Source organism: Zeugodacus cucurbitae, chromosome 3 (genome assembly GCF_028554725.1).
Source record: "Zeugodacus cucurbitae isolate PBARC_wt_2022May chromosome 3, idZeuCucr1.2, whole genome shotgun sequence".
NCBI lineage: Eukaryota > Metazoa > Arthropoda > Insecta > Diptera > Tephritidae > Zeugodacus > Zeugodacus cucurbitae.
The window spans coordinates 6,878,916-6,899,080 of NC_071668.1; the positions used below are offsets into that span (position 1 = coordinate 6,878,916).

Genomic DNA, 20,165 nt, shown 5'->3' on the forward strand with positions numbered 1-20,165 from the left:
AACCCACAAATACTAGTTTTGAACTAATCCTTATACAACTTAATTACCATCTCGCATTATACTCGTATCTGCGCATTCGTATGTAAAAATCTTGTTTGTATCATTGTATATCCGTTTATAATTTCAAATTGCAACATATGTTGCTGCCACACGCACATTCTATAGCGCAACAACAACAAAAAGACCCATTTGATTATTGCAACGCTTAGCCATGCGTAAATATTAGTTTTATGCCACGCAACGCGAGGTACCAAAATCCACTAAATGCTCGCACTGACATCTGTATAAGTACACATGCAAGAGTATGTGTTTTGCCACCGTTGACATTGGCAGATGTTTCGATTGCACTTTGCGTGTAATATGTAACAATGTTGTTGTTGTTGTTGCTGCATATGCCACAAGCGCCACAGTTGCAACGATGTGTAAAATTTGTTTGCAACAAGCACACGTGCGTAAGGTTGCGCAAATTTACATACATTCATACATGCATACATACATACACGCATAAGTCAGTCAAGTGTTTGCGCTTACAACCTTGTATGCACGCATGCTATTTGTTCTGGTATTTTGTGAGCGCTATGCATATGTATGTGTTTGTGCGGTTGCGATGCGCACGAGTACTCACTAGTATCATTGTGTGGCACGTCAAAGCTGCCAAAAAGGTAATTAAAAGATGTTAATGAAACCGCGAAGTCGCTAGTGAACGTAGGGATTAGACAAGTACAACACTCGTATGTTCTGTCATATGTACAGAGATACTCGTACATGAGCGTGTGATGAAATATGGAATGAGCTCCTATTCGACGGTGCGTGTATCGAAGAGTTTGCAGATTATAAACAGTTCTTGCAGGTCTTTCTTAAATGCTTTATATTGAACATTTCGTAATATTTTAAGTTTTTTCCGGTTGCTGGCAACCCTATGCCTAAAGATATGTTTCTAAATTAAAGATTTTCATATTTCACATAAAATTTAATGCTTCAAGTCCACAAAATATTATGCATTTTATGCCATTACTATATAATTTATATTTTCGGCAAATTTTCCCCAAATTTGCCACATTCTCTAATTGCATACTTGATGATAGCAAATCCCTTAGCAACTGTCAATTCTCTGCACAAATAATACGCATCAATATTATGTATATGCATTCATATATGTAGAGCAACTCACTGAGCTCCCAAATAACTCCCCAAAGTGACAGTTATGTCCACAAATGAGCGCCGCTTGCCACAGCGTCGATGTCGTCTTGTACGCTGTGAGCCATGTAAATTTGCCTCGAAAGTGCATAATATTCACTTGAGTTCATTTAAATAAATGTGATTAATGCTTATATATCCATTTAGAAGGCACTTTAAGCGTCTCTCCTCGACAGTATTTAAATAGTTAATTGAAGTGCGTCTTAAGGATGACACTGAGCGTCCGTAAGAGTTGACGCGAGGGAAAGCATAAACGGCAAAAGATGAATTCAGTTTTATGCGAACAATAGAAGAAAAAGAGACAATTGAAAATGAAAAGTAACTATTTAAGAGTTAGTATAGAGAACTTAAAAGAAAACCATAACCATAAAGTTGAATTAAGTCATTAGGAAAATGAAATGACGCATAAAATTAGAAGACTTTATAAAAGTAATAAGCTCAGAAAAAATTAATATAAAAATTTTATAAAAATCAGTGAAAAGTGTTGTCAATTGAGAAATTGAGCATACAAATATTAGGTCTACAACTTTGCTTCCGGCGTTTTTCATTAGATGTCTCTAGGGTCAAGCACTGGTCGATGAAATCGATTAAATCGTTTTATATCGATCTTCGACATTTGTGTCAACATTAACTCAACAAAGTATTTGTAGAGATCTATTTGCATCCCAAACTTATTCTCAACTGAGAATGTCACTTTTTGAGCCGAATTCTCGACATTTGCGGGAAATTTTGCTTTTCTTTTTTAATTCCAAGAAAAGTGCGGCTGAGGCTCATCGAATGCTTTCGGATACGTACGGTGAGGCTGTTCTAAGTGAAAAAAAGCCTTAAATTTACAAAAAACAAGTAAGGAAGGGCTAAGTTCGGGTGTAACCGAACATTTTATACTCTCGCAATTTATTGATGTAATTTTATAAAGACAACACAATTCGACCCATATATTCGGCATAAAGTTCAATAGAATAACGAAAATCATCATAAATAGTATATGGGGACTGAGGTAATTCCTAAACCGATTTCACTCGTTTTCACCACCAAGATACAATGTATCGAAGACTATACGATCACTTAATTTAATATTACTTATAATTAGGTATATAGGATCTGGGGGAAGTTATGACCCGATTTTTACCATTTCAGGTACAGAGAGAAACTGTTATAAGAAAAAAATTCAGAGGGAATGAATTACATTAAAATATCTGAGGGATTTACCTATATTTTCGGTGAAAAATTAACCTTAGGCACTGAGTTCTTCATGTTTGATATCAGGGGCCTTGAAAAGTCATGGTCCGATTTTGACAATTTTTCCACAAGTGATGTCACAGCTCAAATACAGTATTTGTGTAAAGTTTTATTCCGCTAGCTTCATTGGTTCCTTATGAATACATTATAAAGTGAACGAATCAGATGGAATTCAAAATTGGGTTATATGGGAAGTAGACGTAGTTGTGAACCGATTTCGCCCATATTCCACCCGTGTCATCAGGGTGTCAAGAAAGTGTTATATACCGAATTTCATTGAAATCGGTCGAATAGTTCTTGAGATATGGTTTTTGACCCATAAGTGGGCGACGCCACGCCCATTTTCCATTTTGTAAAAAAATCTCAGTGCAGCTTTCTTCTGCCATTTCTTATGTAAAATTTGGTGTTTCTGCGTTTTTCGTTAGGGAGTGAACCCACTTTTCGTAATTTTCAACCTAACTTTTGTATGGGAGGTGGGCGTGGTTATTATCCGATTTCTTTCAGTTTTGGACTGTATAAGGAAATGGCTAAAAGAAACGACTGCAGAAAGTTTGGCTTATATAGCTTTATTGGTTTGCGAGTTATATACAAAAAAACTTATTTGAGGGCGGGGTCACGCCCACTTTTCCAAAAAAATTACATCCAAATGTGCCCCTCCCTAATGGGATCCTATGTTCCAAATTTCATTTTCATAACTTTATTTATGGCTTAGTTATGACACTGTATAGGTTTTCGGTTTCCTCCATTTTGTGGGCGTGGCAGTGGACCGATTTTGCCCATTTTCGAAAGCAACCTCCTCAGGGTGCCAAGGAACATGTGTTCCAAGTTTCATTAAGATATCTTAATTTTTACTCAAGTTATCGCTTGCCCGGACAGACGGACAGACGGACGGACAGACATCCGGATTTCAAATCTACTCGTCATCCTGATCATTTATGTATATATAACCCCATATCTAACTCTTATATTTCTTGGTGATACAAACAACCGTTATGTGAACAAAACTATGATACTCTGTGCAACAGGTTGCGAGAGTATAAAAACGGAGGAAGCAAAGTTGTAGACCAATACATAATTCGCATACAGATTCCCTTAAAAAATTTGTAGTTTAGTCACTAACTAATATGATATAAAATTCCACGAAAATTTCATTAATTAAATTCCATAAATATTTACTCGAACTCAGAAATAAATGCTAATAGCTAGTAAGAAGAAAAAAATCTGAAGAGAGAAAAAGCGAAAAGACGCATTCTTCATTTGTTTGCAGGCGGTTTGTTGGAAAGCAACAACAAAATTTGTACAAAAATTTGTATCTATAAATGTGAAAGCAGAAATTAGTCGAAGTGTTTATAAACAAACATACATATACACAGTACAGCTATATTATTTTTAGCAGCATATTTATGACAATGACACTGCATAGCTGGGCAAACGCTAAAAATAATTAGCGATAATGAGTATGAAAATAGAAGCGCTCGAAGCAGAGAAATTACTACGAACTGACAATGTAAAAGCAAATAGATCTATTTATAAGTACTTGCAGTAATGAAAGAGATTAGAAAGCTTAGTGAGAAAATTTTAAATATACAGCAACTACTTTGTTTATAAATGTTCTAGTTTAACAGAGTTGCATTTAATGTAAAAAGTGAAAAAATATTGAAACCGTTCTTGCTCTAACTCACTGTCATAATCACGGCCCATGTTCTAGTCCTGAGCGAGGCAAAATCAAAAAATGTGGAAGAAAATTAGCAAAGTCCAGATTCCATCCATTTCATCTAACAGACATTGTAAATCTTATAAGACCCACTCTTTATCGGATAATAACAATATATACACATAATATCTGTATGTATGTGATTGGCGATCGATGAGAGCGCGCCACTCCTCTCTTTCTTTCGCAATTCGGCGCCAGTTGGAGATTCCAAGTGTAACCAGGCCGCTGTCCACCTGGTCCCTCCAACAGAGTGGAGGCCTTCCCCTTCCTCGGCTTCCTCCGATAGGTACTGCATCGAACACTTTCAGAGCTGGAGTGTTTTCGTCCATTCGGACAGCATGACCTAGCCAGCGTAGCCGCTGTCTTTTTATTCGATGAACTATGTCAATGTCGTCGTATAACTCATACAGCTCATCGTTCCATCGTCTGCGGTATTCGCCGTTGCCAATGTTCTGAGGACCATAAATCTTGCGCAAAATTTTCCTCTCGAAAACTCCTACTGTCGTCTCATCTGATGTTGACATCGTCCGCGCTTCTGCATAAGGTTGGACGGGAATGATGAGGGACTTGTAGAGTTTGATTTTGGTTCGCCGAGAGAGGACTTTACTTTTCAATTGCCTACTCAGTCCAAAGTAGCACCTGTTGGCAAGAGTGATTCTGCGCTGGATTTCCAGGCTGACATTGTTGGTGTTGTTAATGCTGGTTCCCAGATAAACGAAATTATCTACAACTTCAAAGTTAAGACTGTCAACAGTGACGTGGGAGCCAAGACGCGAATGCGCCGACTGTTTGCTTGATGACAGGAGATATTTATTCACCTCCAGACCCATTCGCTACGCCTCCTTATCCATGCGAATGTAGTATTGAGACGTAAAAAATTAAGATTTACCAAAGTTGAGCGTTCTATCAACTACTTTCAGATCTCCTTCTTCTTCTGGTCGCTTAACGCACTATTTATGCACCAAAAAATCTATTCGAAATTCTTAAGAGCTGTCCTTCAGAGCGTTTCCTATTGTCATTTGTCGAATTAATTACTTTTTCATGCAACAATGAGTGCTGCGACAGCAACTTCAACTGCAACTCAACATCGAATTTCTTCATTGTTTGATGTTAAAGCTTTTTGTCATTTTATATGCTTCAAAAGCAAAAACACACACTTTACTGCATATCTACATATTTGTATAAAGATTCACAAAAGTGGCCACAAAAATGAATTTTTGTGCACATAACTGCACCACCGCCACTCAAACCGCTATATACCTGCTCTATAGAGTACACTTGTTGTGCCATTGAGGGATAGTAAAAGGATTTATTATGCACAACAGTACGTAGTATAACGCGTAGAATAAATAAATAGCAACAGACAGTTGTGGGTAGCGCGGAAAAGAGAAGAGACAAAAAATACACAATAAAAACAAGTTTTACCGTTGAAATCGCTATGTACGTACGTACGAACAGAAGTACGTAACAACGCTGGCCACAATGGCCAAACAAAACTGATTACATAAAAAGCCACTCTCAACATTTGTCGCAGCTGCAAAAATAACAACAACTACAACAAAAATAAATAACAGTATGACGAAGAATAATGGACTTGAAGCGCATGAAAACCGCCAGTACCAACACACAGTAGCTCATAGGTAGAACAAAAGTAACAGCCGTTGAGCCGTTTGATGACACCCTTGACACTTGTTTACCATTTTTCATGGATTTTTTTTATATATTTTTCGAGTACCCGTTTTTACCTCCCACCTGCAATTATCACCTATGCATACAGTTGCTTTTAGTAATAAATGTTGTTATTGAGTTTTATATATTTTTCTCACAAGAATCTCAAATTTAGTTGGAACGCATGCAACTTTTAAGTTTATCAACATATCAGAACTCTGTCTGAACTTCTGTGCTGTTACTTTTTCCACGATACGACATACTTCAGTCTACTTTCTTGCTCGAAGGTTGTTTTATTTTACTTCTATACTTTTCTCGTCTACTTATCACTGCAATTGTACACTCTTTACATAATGTTGTTAATTTTTTTCCTGTGTTGTAAAAAAGTTCCTACTCATTAGTCGAACACGTTGAGGGTATGTCAAAAACTTCGCTATTAGAGACTTATGTTTTGTCGGTTTCTAAACTTAAGGGAGATATAAATTGAAAATTTTAGTCAAATAAGTTCATTTAACATCGAGTATCTTAAGCAACAAATATCCGAGAAGAGAAATAGCCATACTAATATACAATTCAAACGTCTATCTAAATTCAATTTTCAAATTTTTTTTTTCGAAAAACACAGAATTCAAAAATAACCACAGTTGCACAAGCATATTAACGAAATCGCCTTGTAGCTTTTAAAAAGCATAAGCTTTGCCTTTGCCTTAGAAATATTTGCTAATTTGCATAAAATATTATTTCTGTCCATGCATAAGTTAGTGAGTGGGAAAGGATTGCTCTTAACTAGCTAGTAGCAAGTGTGTAAGCAAATTTCTTAAGTAAAACAAATAGGAATTTAGAGCCACACGCATGCATAAAATAAATCCACACACATATATACGTTTAACTTTCTTCAAATCGCAATTGCTTGCGGTTGCTTTTAACACACGAATATATTTTTGTTTGTGTCCTGAGATATTTATACATTTCAGACAAACACTCACTCGTTTCCGTATTTCAAAAGTAATATTTAGGCACACTCTAAGAGCTTGATATCTTAATGCACTTCTTCAACAGAAGAAATAATCTAGTGTTTTAGTGAAAAACTCAAAACTCAATTTTTAGTGAAAGCTGACAAAATATGAAAATTGGGATCGCATCTGTATATATATTCTGATATATTCTGTAAATTTAAGAGTTGAAGTCAGAAAACAATTTTTTGGATCATCGTCTTAATTGTCAAACGTAACCAACGTTTACCCCACGTGACTTACCAAAATATGAATAAACCTAACCTCACGTTACCTCCTAAAAAGTAAAAAAACCTAACCTCACGGACCTCCTAAATGTAAACAAACTCAATACCACGTGACACCTCAAAATGTTAACAAATCTAGAATCACGTGATGCTTAAAAATGTAAACATTCTTAACGTCACGTGACCCCTCAAAATGTATACAAACATTTGTTTACCTTTTGGTTGAGGTCATTGACCTTTGGCCGGGGTTTGTTTAGGTTTTGGTTAAGGTCATTGACCTTTGGAAGGGGTTTGTTTACATTTTTGGTCGAGGTCATTGACCTTTGGCGGAGGTATGTTTACCTTTTTGGTCGAGGTCATTGACCTTTGGCCGGGGTTTGTTTACGTTTTGGACGAGGTCGTTGACTTTTGGCCGAGGTTTGTTTACCTTTTTGATCGAGGTCATTGACCTTTGGCCGGGGTTTATTTACATTTTGGTCGAGGTCATTGACCTTTGGCGGAGGTCTGTTTACATTTTTACAAAAATAGACTCATTGGTATTCGATCTCCAATAATTATTTGCGTTAAATAATAGAGATAAAGCCAACAAACGCCATTTTTATCTGCTGTTGTCGAAATGAACATTTCGGGATCCCGAAATGACAATCCCGAAATTTCGTGACTAACACATTTTTATAATTTTTGCAGTTTTAACAGTATTTTAGTCAAATATAATTGTTCATATTCGATCTCCAATAATTATTTGCGTTAAATAATATAGATAAAGCCAAAAGACGCGATTTTTATACGCCGTTGTCGAAAAGAACAAGAAGTCAATAGACACGATTTTTTTTTAATTCGAAAATTATATATCGGTATTCTTTTCGCTTCAGATTGCAAGCTCTGCTATTTGCTTCTAGGTGGGCTTCTAGGTTTTAAAGTGTTTTTCATTTGAGATTAATTTTATGATTAAATTACTATGATAATGATGTAATTTATACATATATGTAGAGTGGATTAAATCTATTTTCGACAAATACATATTGCCAAAAATAACTGCATATGTTAATTCCGCATGAAAAGAAAATGAGTTTATTTACGTGAATTCACTTTCCATTTAGATAATATATTTTTAATAAAGTACTTTATTCACATGCACACATACCTTAGGTATTTGCATAGGAAAACACACGACTATGCTTAGTCAACTACCACAACATATTTCCTAGAGCACAACATATTTATGAATTCATTAAAGCTTCCTGAGTGAAGGGTTGATTTATTTGCATACAAATTAAGGCAGGGACCACACACATAAGTATATAAAATCATATGTTTCTTGCTTGGTCATGGTTCCAGGCCAAGTCATTAATAATAAGTAAGCTGCTTGTTGATCCTTTAAAATCACTTTATTTATATGCTATTTTGTTTATTTTACAAGTTGTCACCACTATTTTGGGGTGAAGCATATTTAGTTTATATTGTCGACCTCGCCTCACTTCCCTTATTTTGCGGAAGTGAACACAGAGTAAATTAAAATTAAATAAGGCAGTGAATTTAATTTTTATGCTAAAAAGCGGCTATAAGAGGGGGAGATATACATATATTAACAGAGCTGGATGAGACATCTATCTATATGCTTAAAGGCTCTGTACTCATATATTAATTTTTTATAATGCATGGACTATAAGACATTATATCCGGCTTTCGAAATGTGATTTAATGAAGTTGTACTCGCCAAAGTCAGTCTCTTCAATCTAGAGCTGAAATATGCCATTAGTTTTGACAATTATTCTAAGAACCGACAATCCCCAACAGGACCTTATTCAAGTAGTCTTCAAGTGTTAAGAGTGACTGGTAAATACTGTCATTAAGTATACTTGGTACCGCTATACCCTGCACCTCTTTTAATCTATACACTAATGCAAACACTCCCTGCCAGGTACACATTGAAGTATGAATATATAAAGAGCGAAAGTTTTTCGCTATGCATACATATTCCCATTCAATTACATCACCTTGCACACATTGTTGCTTTACGTGTTAACTCCCATAAATTAATGTTGCCATCAAGCGTTCAATCAGTGAAAAAAGGACAAAGTGTTTTGTTTACATGCAAGCGAATTCACCATGGCATAGAAGAGTACTTAGAAATATATTGCGGATATAGGAGTACTCATACATACGTGTGTGGGTATTTGTTTATTGTATAACAACTCAGAAAACGTACGGTCTTAAAGTGAAGATGTACAATAAACAAGCATGCTCGCAAAGTTTTCACAAAGTTGTAAGCTATGACTGCCAACGTATATGCCCAGCAGTGAAGTGAACTAGTTTTTAACAGCATTCTTAGTATGAACTAGTCAGGCGACTTATTTTCAATAAATTTTTATTTTACTTATGCAATATATTTATTATATATTGATGGTCTGAAGATGAAAAATATTAGATTTTGGTGAGAAATAAATTAACCTATAAACATATGATTTATGAGTTACTGAATTTATATCTTTTTATCCAATTTTTGATTGTTCAAATTATTAAATCTATGAAATATTAGGTCTACAACTTTGCTTCCGCCGTTAGTTTGCTCACAAACTTATTCTCAACTGAAAATGTCACTTTTTGAGCCAAATTTTCGACATTTGCGGGAATGTCTCTAGGGTCAAGCACTGGTCGATGAAATCGATTAAATCGTTTTATATCGATCTTCGACATTTGTGTCAACATTAACTCAACAAAGTATTTGTAGAGATATATTTGCATCACAAACTTATTCTCAACTGAAAATGTCACTTTTTGAGCCGAATTCTCGACTTTTGCGGGAAATTTTGCTTTTCTTTTTTAATTCCAAGAAAAGTGCGGCTGAGGTTCATCGAATACTTTCGGATACGTACGGTGGGGCTGTCCTAAGTGAAAAAAAGTCTTAAATTTACAAAAAAACGGTGGATGCAAAGTTGTAGACCTAGTAAAAGAAGAGAACCATTTCGTAATTGGCATAAATCTAATCTTGTTTGAGTTAGTTTTTGTTTTGCTGTCTGGTCATTATAGTTTTAAACTAGTATTTTTTCTGAGTATTTGGTATTTTCACTACAGTATATCATCTGTCTATACTACATATGAGTAGTTGCAAACACATGCTTATTTTCCTCTGTATATTTAAGTTGTAATCGCGTGTTTATATAGATATTAAAATATTAAAAATTATAGTTAATGTTTACCTTGATGATACTTGTATTTTTTTGCTTCGTTGGCATTTCATAGTAATATCGATAATGATGTCATCAAATATAGCGCACAAGACGTATACTAGTTTGTTTTTACTTGTTTCGCTTATAATGATACTTTCTCATTTGATACTTCCTTCGATTTTCGATTTTAATTTGTCTAAAAAATAAAATTTAAAATTTTTTAAATATTTCATTTCCACTTTAAAAGTAAATATTTTGAAAATCCAGATTTATTTACTGCATCTCATTATTATCTTCATAAAAGGTGTGAAAATATATACTCTTAATTTTATTTGTATTCCTAACTTCCTTATCTATTTTTTGGGTTAAATGAATTCCATTTTATTTGGTTTTAAGTTATCGAAATTAAAATACATACATTATTTTCATTATTCATTTGATTCCTCTTGTTATTAATCGTAATTGCAATGACAGCATTAAATCATCAACTCATTTATAATTAATGTGCACTTAAAATTTCTCGTTAAAGGCAATTAACATATCATAGCAACAATAATTGCAATGTACATTAGGTTTACATTTATGATTTATTAATTTTTTGGAGTAATTATAAACTAAAAGTGTGATATATAGCACAGCTTAATATATTTATTACACATGTTGATACTTTTATCAAATGCAAAAAAAATCTTCTTCAAATTATTTATTAAATCAAGCTTGCATAAATACTGATATTTACTCGCCACAAATGATAATTGACCGACGCAACGTTGCATTTGAAGCACTAAAAAGTAAAAAAAGCAAACACTGACGGCTGTCTCGTATGCAATCTTTTAACATCTTCAACAAAAGTTAACTGCTTTATGCAAATTAAAATATTTACACAAAACATTTGATGCGATAATACGTAAAGAAAGCAAAAAATTAGCATGCATAACTAGAGTCGTATAGTAGTTTTACAGGCATCCAACAGCTGAGTGTCGGTGCCGTGGCGTATACGTAACCTCTGAATGCTTGACTGTTTTCATCTACACAAGTGCTAGTTAAAGTATTTTATAGTATGAATGCATTTGAAAATGCTAACTACTTAAACAGAAATGATCCATATATCGCTTGCTTCTGCTTTCTTCTGCTTCGAGATTAATGCATATGCATAACCACATATAAGTCATCAATACACATGCAATATGCCATCTATGTATGTTGGCCAGCTTATACAGCAAATATCTATAATATTTTCTACATATGTATGTATATATACACACTTGTTTACTGGGTTAAGGAGCTCACTGGCGCCGCTCCTAATAAATTTTGCGCAAAACTTGTGTTGTTTTAGTATTTTTAGCTTTGCTTGCTTGTTTGTTGTTGTTGCTGCGCATTGCTCATATACATTTCGCGTACACTACTCGACTAACTGTTATTATTGCTTTTGGTTTTATTTTCATTTTTTTTTTTTGCGTTTTTTTACTACTTTCATCTTTAATTTATGTTGTCACTTTTGTTTATATGCTCTGCGTATATGCTCACCATTTGCTTTTGCGCTTTTCACCACTAAACTGTTAAGTTTATTGTTGGCATAACATTGCTATTGGTTTGGCTGTGTACATGTATATGTGTATGATACTTGTACATATTTATTTCTATATATACATATAAATCACTCAAGCATTCAAGGAATTTCAAGGAATTCGCTTACTCACCAATACCACAGGCAACTCAAAAAAACATATGAGCTTGCATACATACATATATACAATTAGTAAATATGAGTATTCAGTTACCGCGCTAGCACCCACTATTTCACTTTTGCTGCTGCCACATACACAAGTTGGCGTTTGCCTTCACGCTTTTGTGGTTTGCTTGCTATTTGTTTTTGTTATTTGGCTTTTGCTGTTGGGGGGATAAATGTGTTTGTGGTTGTTTTTATTGCAAGGGGTGATTTTTTAAGAGCTTGATAACTTTAAAAAAAAAAAAACGCATAAAATTTGCAAAATCTCATCGGTTCTTTATTTGAAACGTTAGATTGGTTCATGACATTTACTTTTTGAAGATAATTTCATTTAAATGTTGACCGCGGCTGCGTCTTAGGTGGTCCATTCGGAAAGTCCAATTTTGGGCAACTTTTTCGAGCATTTCGGCCGGAATAGCCCGAATTTCTTCGGAAATGTTGTCTTCCAAAGCTGGAATAGTTGCTGGCTTATTTCTGTAGACTTTAGACTTGACGTAGCCCCACAAAAAATAGTCTAAAGGCGTTAAATCGCATGATCTTGGTGGCCAACTTACGGGTCCATTTCTTGAGATGAATTGTTCTCCGAAGTTTTCCCTCAAAATGGCCATAGAATCGCGAGCTGTGTGGCATGTAGCGCCATCTTGTTGAAACCACATGTCAACCAAGTTCAGTTCTTCCATTTTTGGCAACAAAAAGTTTGTTAGCATCAAACGATAGCGATCGCCATTCACCGTAACGTTGCGTCCAACAGCATCTTTGAAAAAATACGGTCCAATGATTCCACCAGCGTACAAACCACACCAAACAGTGCATTTTTCGGGATGCATGGGCAGTTCTTGAACGGCTTCTGGTTGCTCTTCACCCCAAATGCGGCAATTTTGCTTATTTACGTAGACATTCAACCAGAAATGAGCCTCATCGCTGAACAAAATTTGTCGATAAAAACATTTCGAACCGAACACTGATTTTGGTAATAAAATTCAATGATTTGCAAGCGTTGCTCGTTAGTAAGTCTATTCATGATGAAATGTCAAAGCATACTGAGCATCTTTCTCTTTGACACCATGTCTGAAATCCCACGTGATCTGTCAAATACTAATGCATGAAAATCCTAACCTCAAAAAAATCACCCGTTATGCATATGAGAGTGAGTGCCTGATTTTGTTTCTACATTTCTACAGTTCAATAACCATTAGTCCCTTATTTGTATGCGGTTTTGGTGACCAACATCAACATTTTTCCGCTTGTGATTGATGTCATTTAGTGGTTTTTAGCTGTTCAAATTATGATGAATTGTTAGAATCGGCCATAAATGTGCCATATCTGTTCAGATTTTATTCATTGCTATTTGATCATTCGACTGTGAAATGTTGAACAAAACTCTATAAAAAGGAAATGTTCAGCTAATGGCTTTGTTATAAATGACTAAATGACTTTTGAAATCGAGAAGATAGCCTTCGTTGTCGGGCAGATAACTCAAGCCATATTCTCTATATGGTAGCATTAAGATTTCACTCTTCAACTGCTCAGTATTTAACTAAGTTCAAGGTTATATATATTTAATATAAATCCATCTCTTGGTGTATATATGCCGTTACTAATAAATTGAAAGCATAAAACTTCAGTGTAACCCCACTTCACCTCATACATGCTTCACATGTTCATCATACGCCATGGTGTACCATATATTATTTATGTACCTTAATTCTCATGTAGACATTGGTAAACGCCTTTTCAACAATTTCAAGAATCAACCACGCTTTAATGATTCCACATTAGCTGGAAATAGTGAGTCATTGATTCTATAGCACGCATTTACAATAAGGACACACGCGGGTCACACTTTTGTACTGTATATTGATGACTTCAGCTTTTATTGAATACAAAGAAACCAAGAGTTATAATTTAACAATGAAAAGGTAATTTCTATTGAATAGTCGACAAACCATATGAGTGAATCGTATCGAATTTCGTAGAATGAGGTGTGACACACACCCTATCCATGTGTGTGTGTGTGTAGACCATTTGTGTGTGAACTCTAATGACAATTTCTATGTGTACACGCCCACCTTGGTTTGCTTTATGTAACACAAAAAATAAAAAAAACGCTCACGAAATAATATTTTGTTTTGCTGTCTTTGCACACACACATACCAGCGCATATAATAAATTTATTTGTACACAAATCCAGTTGGCGCGCTTGCCAGTTATGTTGCGTAAATTTAACTTTATTTGTTTTTTTTTTCTGTGCGCCAAACTTAACAAAGTTGGTCGTGTGATTTGTATATGCCATTTTAGTATATGTACGGCTGTGTAATGATGTGGTCTCGTGTTAAATTCACATTAAACTTTTTGGGCTTCCAGATGGCAGCCACTTGATATGCACGAGCCACACAGACGGTAGGCACCCACGCGCGCCAGTTATGTTGAAATTGAATAAGAAGTTATTTTTAGCAAAATATTTTCGGTGAATATTAATGTGATATGCTTGTGCTTATATATATATACAACCTTGTATATAGGCATTAAGTATATATGAGTGAAAAATATTTATACCAATTTGTATATGTAAAATATAAATTTAAACAACTTAGCTTTAAATAAAACTAAACGTGGGATTTAACGTACATATTGTACTTGCCTAGCGCAATTATTGATGAATCATTTCCGTTTTAGGTGACACACACTTTTTAGTTGAAGCTTTTCCTTAACTTCTTCTTCTTCTTGACTGGCGTAGACACCGCTTACGCGGTTATAGCCGAGTCCACAACAGCGCGCCATTCAATTCTCCTCTTGGCAGTTTGGCGCCAATTGGTAATACCAAGTGAGGATAGGTCCTTCTCCACTGGTCCTTCCATCAGAGTGGAGGCCTCTCTCTTCCTCGGCTTCCACCAGCGGGTACTGCATCGAACACTTTCAGAGCTGGAACAATTTCGTCCATTCGAACAACATGAGCTAGCCTGCGTAGCCGCTGTCTTTTTATTCGCTGGACTATGTCTATGTCGTCGAATAACACATACAGCTCATCGTTCCATCGTCTGCGGTATTCGCCGTTGCCAATGTTTAAGGGACCATAAATCTTCCGCAAAACCTTTCTCTCGAAAACTCCTAGTGCCGTTCGGATGTTGACATCGTCCACGCTTCTTTACCGTAAAGTAGGACGGGAATGGTGAGGGACTTGTAGAGTTTGGTTTTTGTTCGTCGAGAGAGGACTTTACTTTTCAATTGCCTACTTAGTCCATAGTAGCACCTATTGGTAAGAGTGAGTCTGCGTTGGATTTCCAGGCTGACATTGTTATTGCTGTTAATGCTGGTTCCCAGGTATACGAAATTATATACAACTTCGAAGTTATGACTGTGAACAGTGACGTGGGAGCCAAGACGCGAATGCGCTGACTGTTTGTTTGATGACAGGAGATATTTCGTCTTGTCCTCGTTCACCACCAGACCAATTCGTTTCGCTTCCCTATCCAGGCGGGAAAAAGCAGAACTAACGGCGCAGGTGTTGTTTCCAATGATATCGATATCATCGGCGTACGCCAGTAGCTGTACACTCTTGTAGAAGATTGTACCTTCTCTGTTTCGCTCTGCGGCTCGTACTATATTTTCCAGCATCAGGTTAAAGAAGTCACACGATAGCGAGTCACCTTGTCTGAAACCTCATTTGGTATCGAACGGCTCGGAGAGGTCCTTCCCGATCGTGACGGAGCTTTTGGGCTGCTCCTTTTCGTGCTGTCGAAAGCAGCTTTAAAGTCGATAAAGTGATGGTGTGTGTCGATCCCCTTTTCACGCATCTTCTCCAAGATTTGGCACATGAAGAATATCTGGTCAGTTGTTGATTTTCAAGGCCTAAAGCCACACTGATAAGGGCCAATCAGTTTGTTGACGGTGGGCTTTAGTCTTTCACACAATGCGCTCGACAGGACCTTGTATGCAATGTTGAGGAGGTTTATCCCACGGTAATTGGCGCAGATTGTGGAGTCTCCCTTTTTGTGGATTGGGCAGAGTACACTGAGATTCCAATCGTCGGGCATGCCAAATGAAATAATACACTCTAGTATGTTATGGTGACTCTCCTTATCCCGGGGTCTAAAACTAATGGGTTTTGAACTAGTTGCAGTTTCTTTTAATGCTCCTTATTTTTTGTAAAAAAAAATTTTACCACAAAATCCTTTGTTTTCATTTGCAGTTCTTCGTATTCACCGACATCGCCGAAGATGCTGCACGCCAATTCACCGAATTTATTACGAATAAATTTGGCAGCTCAGGCCCACCGTCGCAGCACGCCATCACAGCGGAATTGCGTGAAGAGTTGCGTCGTCGTGCCAACGGCATTGCCAGCTATGCACTGAATGAGGATGAGAATCTGTTGGCATTTGCAATTGCAGCGCCGATCATACAAACGGTTGTGGTCAAGTTCAGGGACGATGTAACGGTGAGTGGTGTGACACGTTTTTGAAGATGATATCGCACTACACGATTTTTTTTTTGTTATTTTGTTTCACAGATACCACCGGATCAGGTACACAATAAAGCATTTCTTGGTTCCTATTGGCGTGAGTTGGGTGTGGCGTGGAACAGCTCGGAAGGCACACAGGAGTGGGGCGCACCCTTTCGAGATTGCAATGTGTTGAAGGGACGTTGGCTGTGGCCGTTTCGCATTACATTTACTGAAAATAAAATCAAGTAAGTAGCTGTGCAATCATTTGATAGAATTTCGTCAATATTGGCAACAAGCTGCTTATGTCGATATATCGTTGACATCCATTTAAAAAAATATCGAAATAAATTTTATGAATTCTTAAATCTTAATCTTAAAATCTGTTCTCTTTTCAGAATTGGAGCTGTCGCCTTCATCGCCGCTGATGAGGATGTCTGTAATGATGGATTGGAGGAAGTTTTCGGACGAAAGCATGGGTGATTTTATATTTTTACATATTCCTATTTACATTAATTTACAATTTTTGAACACAAAAATTATTTGCAAATATTAACAAAACATTTTTTAATTAATTTATATTTTCTAAAACATAACCTATCTCAAATAATATTATTTTTTTATAATTAATTATTCTTTTTTTGTCTTTCCAACAGCTGCGATCGCAACACCACATTTTGTTTACTCACCGAGAATAAGCCCTCGGCGACACGAGATGTCTACACCTGCATCTGTCGTGAGTCCTTCTATTTGCCCAACTCAACACTTCAAGGCTTTCGTGGTGATATTGTGGAAGCGTCCGAGGGTTATGGCAATTATTCATGCATACCCTGTCCCGATGGTTGTACAACTTGTGATCAGCATGGTGTTTGCTTGCTGGGTGAACCAACCGAGGTTGTGTCAATGGAGAGCTTATTAAATGTGTCCGTGGGCTCGGTATTGGGCGCTTGCATACTTTGTTGTATCGTATTGAGTGTGATTGTATTCCGGCAGAGAAAGTGTAAGGTGAGAATAAAAGTTGGATTTTTCATAAAAAGAATGTAACAATTTGAAAAAATATTTCTCTGAAGTACTAATTTGATCAATAGTGTAATTTATTTTAGGTTATATTATTGTTAAAATATAATTTTCGTCTAGCTTAAGCTTAATATATTCATATTATTGAATAATCTATAAATATAATATAAATATTTTATATTTTCAACATTTTCAGGCAATTGCATCAGGCATGTGGACAGTGCTGGAAACAATTTTATTAGGAATCATATTACTTTATGCATCGGTAAGTAAGAAAGGAAAATATCTATAAAGAATTATATTTTCTTCGACAAAATTATATTTTCTTCAATGGGTTAAGAGTTCCATTGACCTAAAATTCCTTTACAGATATCTAAATTACTCTTTAATATACCACTCTTTCTCTCTCTTCCTCCAGGTTGCCGTCCATTTCTTTCCCGCCACCACCGAACGCTGTCTGCTCGAGCCATGGCTGCGCGAACTCGGCTTCATCACTTGCTACGGTGCCATCATATTGAAATTGTATCGCCATCTGGTCGATTTTCGTACACGCAAGGCACATCGTTGGGTATTGCGCGACATCGATTTGTTGAAATACTTGGGCACCATGGTATTTGCGGTCACCTGTTATATGGCCGCCTTCACTGCCGCCGCACTAGATCTGATCGATGTATCACAATTGGGTACATTGCGTGAGCAACGCACAAACACGTGTCTGCCACTCAAGTGGGAGTATGTGACACAGGTCAGCGAGGTGTTGATACTCTGCTTTGGACTGCATTTAGCTTTCGCTAGTCGCAATGCCAACACGCAATTTAGGGTGAGTACAATAAAATGCCTACTGCTATTAAGCGCTTGTATAAATATGTGAATTCTGTCTGTCCGTTTTATTCAGGAAAGGCAGTTCCTCGTTGCGACACTGATCATCGAATTTCTAGTGTCGACCACATTCTATGTGCTGCGTTTCTTCTATTTGCCCGAGATGAGTCCGAGCGCTATATTTTTAGCGCTTTTCCTGCGCTCACAATTGACCAACACCATGGCGTTGGGTTTGATATTTGTGCCAAAATTGTGGTATCAGCATAAGCAGGTGAGTCGTCAAGCAGAAATTGAAGAAGTTGGTCATGGTGATGACGATGATGTAGACGAAGAAGAAGAAGACGAAGCAGAGATCGTTTGTTAAGTTCAATATATAATATTTTTTTTTACTATTCATTTAAGTTGAAATTATTTCATAATATCATAGTTATGCGAAAGAAAGTAATTTGATTGAAATGAAAGTTGTTGAAGATGATAATTAGGTTCAAGCATAAGTAGCCTTAAAAGTTTGATAGTTAGAACTGATATTTAAAAAAAATGTCCTTAAAAAATCAAAACTAATATTTTGATGAACGAGCGCGAGTAACTGTAGAACTTTTTTCGGAGATCATACAATAATTGGCAAACCCTAAAGAAATTTCTCTCTTTTAACAACTCTTTAAATTATTCTGAAAATTAGTTTGGATAAGTTATTGAAACAAAATAACCTCTGAATAAAACTTACAAAAATACAGTTAAAAATACAAAATTACCAGTAAGAAAAATATTAAAAAAATTAAATTTTGACCCTTTCATAAAAGCTCCAGAAAATTGAGGAGAAAACATACTTTTATATGTTAAGATAATGTGGGAAAATATAGTTCCTCTACCATAACATAACTTAGGCTTCTAATTTCTGCAATAACATAACGTATGAAAATGTATAGACTTTTTATAACACTCTTAACTTAAATTCCTCTGTGCTTTCTAACCTGTTATTCGAAGAGCTTTCAGCACATAATTTGTTGTGAAAAGTGCGTCTCCAAAATATCAAAAAATTAACTTTAATAAGAAAAGAAAATAAAATGTAAATAAGTTTGAAAGTAACATATTAACAAGTTATTCTTATAGCTGCTCCATTACAAAGCCGGAAAGCTTTAAACAGTTTTGCTTCCATTTTTTATTAAATTATCATAAAATTCAGTAATATTCTGTAAATTAATAAATGCTCTTAAAAACATAATTCTTTAGCATTTTTTACTAGGGGGATATTTGTATTATATTTATTAGCAATTTTAAAATCTTAAGCACATTTTGATTTCAATTAAAGCTCTAAAGTTTATTTATAGGGTATAAAGATATTTTCCAGTGTGTTATAACAGTTAAATATACTCGGCACCTACATTTTTTTATATTCTCTGTAAATTAAGCAACACGGTGTATACGTTACATAAGTTTATAAAAAGTAAATGTTAAACTCAGTTGTCAAAGGAAACTGTTTTTGTTTCGTTTTTTTTTAATGCTTTGTATTTAAAATAATAATAATTTGTTTTTGTTTTGAATTATCAAATTAATTAATGATTGATTAAATATTAAAAATACTAATAAAACTAACTGTATATATTAACAAAAAAAATTTTAATTATACATGCAAATAATTGAAAAGTTATATATACATACATATACATATATATATTAAAACCAAAGAAATAAAGTCGAGCTATGAAGTTGCTGCAAGTGTTCTGCGTGCGTTTGTTTTCATTATTTGTTTGTGTTAATTGCAAATTTTGTTAATACTGAATTCAATTCAATTATTTTATTTTCACTTTTAGCCTCAAACTGTTTTATTGGTAGCACTAACCTAAAAAACTGCATGAATTAGTAGGAAGTTAATTGGTTAATAATATTTAAATATCATTGCATTTGCATGTGGTTAACAAAGCTTTTTTTATAGA

The 20,165-nt window shown here is 35.4% G+C and overlaps 1 protein-coding gene across 5 annotated transcripts in view; it reads left to right on the plus strand.

Annotated features, from left to right (window-relative positions):
- The window catches only part of LOC105217931 (uncharacterized), an 83,008-nt gene that overhangs the window by 57,339 nt on the left and 5,504 nt on the right, over positions 1–20,165 (plus strand). For all 5 annotated transcript variants that reach the window (XR_008470388.1, XR_008470387.1, XM_054227319.1 and 2 more), the window contains 7 exons: positions 16,147–16,392; positions 16,465–16,643; positions 16,794–16,874; positions 17,052–17,400; positions 17,609–17,677; positions 17,831–18,232; positions 18,308–18,502. Coding sequence is in view for 3 of the 5 variants with exons in the window: in XM_054227319.1 (XP_054083294.1) it covers positions 16,147–16,392; positions 16,465–16,643; positions 16,794–16,874; positions 17,052–17,400; positions 17,609–17,677; positions 17,831–18,232; positions 18,308–18,502 (1,521 nt within the window). In the remaining 2 variants the exon portion in view is untranslated. The remainder of the gene's footprint in view (positions 1–16,146; positions 16,393–16,464; positions 16,644–16,793; positions 16,875–17,051; positions 17,401–17,608; positions 17,678–17,830; positions 18,233–18,307; positions 18,503–20,165) is intronic.